At 43.0% G+C, this 5,024-nt stretch overlaps 1 protein-coding gene across 1 annotated transcript; it reads right to left on the minus strand.

Annotated features, from left to right (window-relative positions):
- Positions 1-380: 380 nt before the first annotated feature.
- Positions 381-4,053, minus strand: PANX2 (pannexin 2; the record flags this gene model as incomplete). The annotated part of the gene is made up of 2 exons (XM_010150504.1): positions 381-742; positions 2,602-4,053. Coding segments are annotated over 2 exons (1,814 nt in total), but the record flags the coding sequence as incomplete, so codon positions are not given.
- Positions 4,054-5,024: the final 971 nt, after the last annotated feature.

Genomic DNA, 5,024 nt, shown 5'->3' on the forward strand with positions numbered 1-5,024 from the left:
TTTAACTTTTATCAGTGATTCCGAATGCAAAGGATTTAAAGACTCACTAAAATTACTGTGGCGTGCCATCAGGCTCTTAATGTTCATAAATTGTGCTAATCCCCATTTAAACAAGGGAGCTACAGTTTAGAGCTAGAGCTAATGGTCATCTCGGTGTCAAGGGTCTATTCCCACCAGATTTCCTTTGTTCTGTTTTGCGGATGACTGACAGCGCTCATGGTGTGATCCTGAAAAAACGTTCGGCGTTACTACCAAAAGCTACAGTCTGTGTGAAAACTCTCCATGCTCATGCAGTGACTCGCATCACCAGGGGGACCACGGTCCGCACTGCAGTGGTCACGGCCCTGGCCGCAAGGTCGCAGCCGCGCAGCCCGTGGGCTTCAGTACTCCACCGAGCTCACCATCGCCATCGGCTCGTCAAACGTCGCCAACCGTATCTGCTTTGGGGTCGGGATGGAGAGAATGTCCCCGGTGTCAGGTGGTGAGTGAATCCCGTTGTCCATTATGTTTGAAACTTCCTCCTCGTGGTCCTCGTACAGCGTATTGATGTGCAGCAGAGGGTGGGCTGGGTTGCAGTTCAGTGCAGGGGTTGGCTCGGGCTTGACCTGGTTCAAAGTCATACTCGTTGCAGCAGCGGTTGTGGCTATATGGTTGTGGTTACACGTGACAAAAGCCCCGGCAGCAGGCACAGTTCTGCATGTCTCAGAGGAGTATAGGATCTCTTTTGCGGGATGAGGGGTGTCTAGAAGAAAACGAAACAGCAATTAAAAGGCAGGTCGCCTTTCACCCTTCCAGTCCATCACAGAGCAGCGCCCTGAACCAACACAAGTCACTGGCAGTTTTGCCACTGATTTCAGCGGGAGCTGGAGTGGACCCCAGAATGAATTTTCTTGATTTCTTTGAGAAATCCAACAGGACTGTTTCAAAACAACAGGGTTGTAAGCTCAGGGAAACAGGACAAACAACAAATGGGTTTTGTAAATCTCCCTCTTTTTTATGCATGCTCATGCTTCCTTATGCGAATGGTATTTTTGTAAAATGAAGAAAAAGAACAACAGAAAAGTACTTTTTATTCTCCTCTACAGTCTGGCAGGTGTTTTATAAATGTTATGAATTAATGTTTTGACAAACATTATGAATGTTGACATCCACAGGATGGAATACAAAAAGCACTGATATTTTCAATGGGGAAAAAAAAATAGTGGTTACACATTGTAAGCCACTTATCTTTAGAAAGAACTCAGCAATTTGATATTAACTGATGTCTCTTTCCAGAAATTATAAGTCTACCTTACCTGATGTACTGCAATGTAGGTCTAACTCAAAAGCAAAGCTGAAAATTTTAAATGGGAATGGGGAGTAACAGAGCCCCAAAACTACAGTAATTATTGTTGGCCCTTAAAATATTCAAGCACTAATTTAGATGAAAGTAATTGAGACCAGAAAACCCCAGTAGTTTTGAGGATTTGAAATCAGAGCAGGTGACTGGATAAGGAATGCTGTAGAGTAGTTCACATGCACATTGGGGAGTTGAAGGGCTCTAAGGAGCATAAGGATTTGGAAGTGACAGAAACTTTTATACCTCAAATCACTTCTTTGCTGGGCAGTGGGGTGACGGTAGCTGTCAGTCTGTCGAAGCCCAGAGGGAGGTCTTAGCTTGTAATGAGATGAGAGCCATTGCTTTAAGTATGTACAAATCTTTCTGTAACTTAACTGCATAGTGCTTCTTGCTTACGTCAGTAACTTACAAAAATAAACAAGGAGACACCTATCTGTCTATCAGTTTATCTACTGATGTATCACTTTTCTTAGTGTGCACACGGCTTTCCCCATCACTCTAGCACCTAACATCGATATATTTGAAACACTCCTTTGAGGTAAGAAAGGGACAGGATTTCCAAGACACACACTGGGAACTGAGGCACAGCAAGAGCATCTCCTGTGAGGCCAAGGGAATGGCAGAATTCCTGAATCCCCTACCAGCACCTTCACTTCAGACCCATCCTCCAATCCACATGAGGCAAAGGACAATTTAAAATGCCTCTTGGGTGAAGAACAATATCAATGATCTGAGTTGTTATTCCCTAAGTGACAAACACATGAAAACTCCTAAGAATTGGTAGGTAAAGAGAACTTTTTCTGCAGGGAGCTTTAACTGCCGTTAGCACCGTTTCTCACACATTCCCAAGAAGTGGCTCTTACTGGTTGGAGTACTGGTCATCTACCACGGCAGCTTCCATATGACTTGAAATTAAGGCAGGTTTGAAAAGTGCCAGGTGCTGGTATCACGGAGACCAAACCCTCTTCGTTTTCTTGGCAAGGAGTGACCACATTTGCAATTGTAAGAATCTACTTACATTCGAAAAATTACCTGTACCAACAGCCTGCAGGCTGTTGCGTACTGCTCTATCTGCAATAATCCTTATCCTCCAAACAACTGACAGAGAACCCTTATTCCTGAGGTCTGCAAGCCTTAAGATTATTCGCTATCCCAAAATCTAGCAAGGTAGGTCAAACAGTTCAGAAAAGCTTTGAGTTTCTGAAAACTGCTATACAAATTACAGTCTGTGGAGGCGGAACGGGCATTATGGCGTACTGTACCTTTGAGAGAGGAGGTAACGTGTACTACGACATTCTCTTCCTGGTTTAAAAATCCACCCTCTTGACTTTTTGACGTAGGCATGGAGGGGATGGCTTGAATCTCTGGCTTGGGCTTTTTGCTACTAAGTATATATGGATGAACATCCAAGGAAAAGTGTCTTGTGTGTTTTTTTTCACTGCTTGTGCTTGGGATGGCGTTCGGCTCGGTTTTATGAGCGGACGACTGCTGTGAGGTTTTTGCAGCGGACTCTAACAAAGGAGCTATAAGGCTGTCTGTTGCTGTTTTTCTCCGCACAGGCTTCGGTTTTTCAGGTTTATGGTTTTCGACCTTCATAATGGCTAACTGTTCCTTGAATGGCTGAGGAAGGGGGTTTGTAGTCGGGATCCATTTCATCTTCTTCCTTGGTCTCTTAATGATGAGCTGCTCATTAGCATCGATGTCTGCTGGATCAACGCTTGGGTCTATCGTTTGGATCCCTGAATCCCGCATGGTTGGGGTGGCGTCATGGTTGGACTGGGCTAACGCTGCAAGCAGCTGGCGTACCACGTTGTCATACATCAGATCGCTTTCGTTTGTAATAAAATCCAGGCGGTTCAATGATTTAATGTGGTCCCGATTTTCATTACAAAACATGGCCAAAATATTGATATCACAAAACTGGGACTTCTGCCACTGTTTCTTGGTCTTTATTCCAACTTTGTTCAGTTTATCAAATATGAAGTTGGACTTGCGAAATATGAAGAGGTGAATTAAGTTGATGAGGATTATCAAGTTCATGAAGCAGAGAAGGACGATATCTACGCCAGCGATAATCCGCTGGAGCTGGACAGATGGCAGTTTGCAGTTCACTCTGATGTGCAATTTGGAGCTGCTGGTTTTGTCTGGGGGCTCTCCCAGTGCGCAGGTAAATTCATTTTGCTTCTGTGTAGCATAGTAGGTGGATAGGTACGTAATTGGTATGATGCTTAAAAAGATGATGAACAAATGTCTTGCAAGGTAAAGCTTAGCTAAAAAGTTACTTCGTCCTCTTCTTTCCAGGTATTTCTCAAACAAGTTCTGCTCCGGGCTTTTTTCCTTCTCTGCATTCTCTATGATTTCTCTCTTCTCTCTCTCGGTGATCCCCGGGCCTTTGGACTGAATCTGTTTTTCTATTTTTGGCGCCCGCCCTTCAGCTGCACGGTGGTAGCAGTTATCGATCTCCTGAAGCAAAAAATTAAGCTCTGAAGTCAGTCGGGTGGAGGCCAAAAATTCCCAGCCCAGTGCTGGAATGTACATTATCCCAGCAAAAGCCAGCAGTGCATAAGGTAGGAACTTATGCTCAAACAAGGAGGGCCAGTGGCTGGCATCAACTCCTGGCAAGGCATCTTTTAATTCTGTCCAACAATATCCTCTGGCATACAGGGCTTGATCGCGGGTGAAGTTGTGTGGTGTGTAACAGTATATTGGCTCCTCTGTATAACAGAGAGAAAAGTCACTGCTGTGCATTTAACCTACAAAAGGAGCTCTGGAAAATAAACATTTCAAATTATATCGATTTTATTTTACTGTATCTATACATGACCGTCAAGCCCTCCATGTCTATTACACAGCTCAGCCTGAACACACCTTCACAAGCCCCCAGGGAAAACTAATTACTTGGAATTTTTAGAATGAACTTGAGCTAGAAATGCCAACAAGAAATACGTATTTTGGTTTAATTACCTCTCTGACAACAATATCCTAAGCAACTGAAGTGACCTAAACTCTGTAAAGCTAAAATATCCACTATGCAGTAGCTGAGGATGTTATGTACAAATGCTGAAAGGCTCATTAAGGTGAAATTTAAGGTCCATCCCAGCTAAATATTCTTCTAAATAGAAAAGAAGTTACGTGTAGCCACAGGCAATGTTTTTAATCCCTGTTAACAAAGTCTACTCATTGGAAATGGTAGAAAAAATTGAGACTTAAAGACATAAAAGCATGTAGTCAACAGTATCCCTCCCATCTAACACTCCTAAATTAAAGCGTGACTGACCAGGACAGAATCTGGTGTGTTAACTGCATTTATCACTATGAAAATTTACTTCTATATTTGAAACTGTAACATTGTTTTTTACACAATGTGCAATCAAATGGTGCAATTCACTGTCATACAGTATTATGAAAGAAACCAATACTGTGGCTCAGGAGAGCAATCAGACAAAGTAATGGAAGAAAAAGTATAGCAAGGATTATTAAATACACAGATAGTGCAGCAATTTTTTTCTTAGGACATGTTTAAGCCACAGACTGCTGGAGGGTGGAAGGGTTTTTTTAAAGGAAGCAACACCATACGCTTGTCTATTTTAACACTCCCTCCTAAGCATTTGCTTTTTGCCATCATCAGAGAACGGATGTTGGGCTAAAGAGACTTCTGTCTTGACCCAGTAGATAAGTTTTGTTC

This window comes from Eurypyga helias, unplaced genomic scaffold (assembly GCF_000690775.1).
Source record: "Eurypyga helias isolate BGI_N326 unplaced genomic scaffold, ASM69077v1 scaffold7594, whole genome shotgun sequence".
NCBI classification, from domain to species: domain Eukaryota; kingdom Metazoa; phylum Chordata; class Aves; order Eurypygiformes; family Eurypygidae; genus Eurypyga; species Eurypyga helias.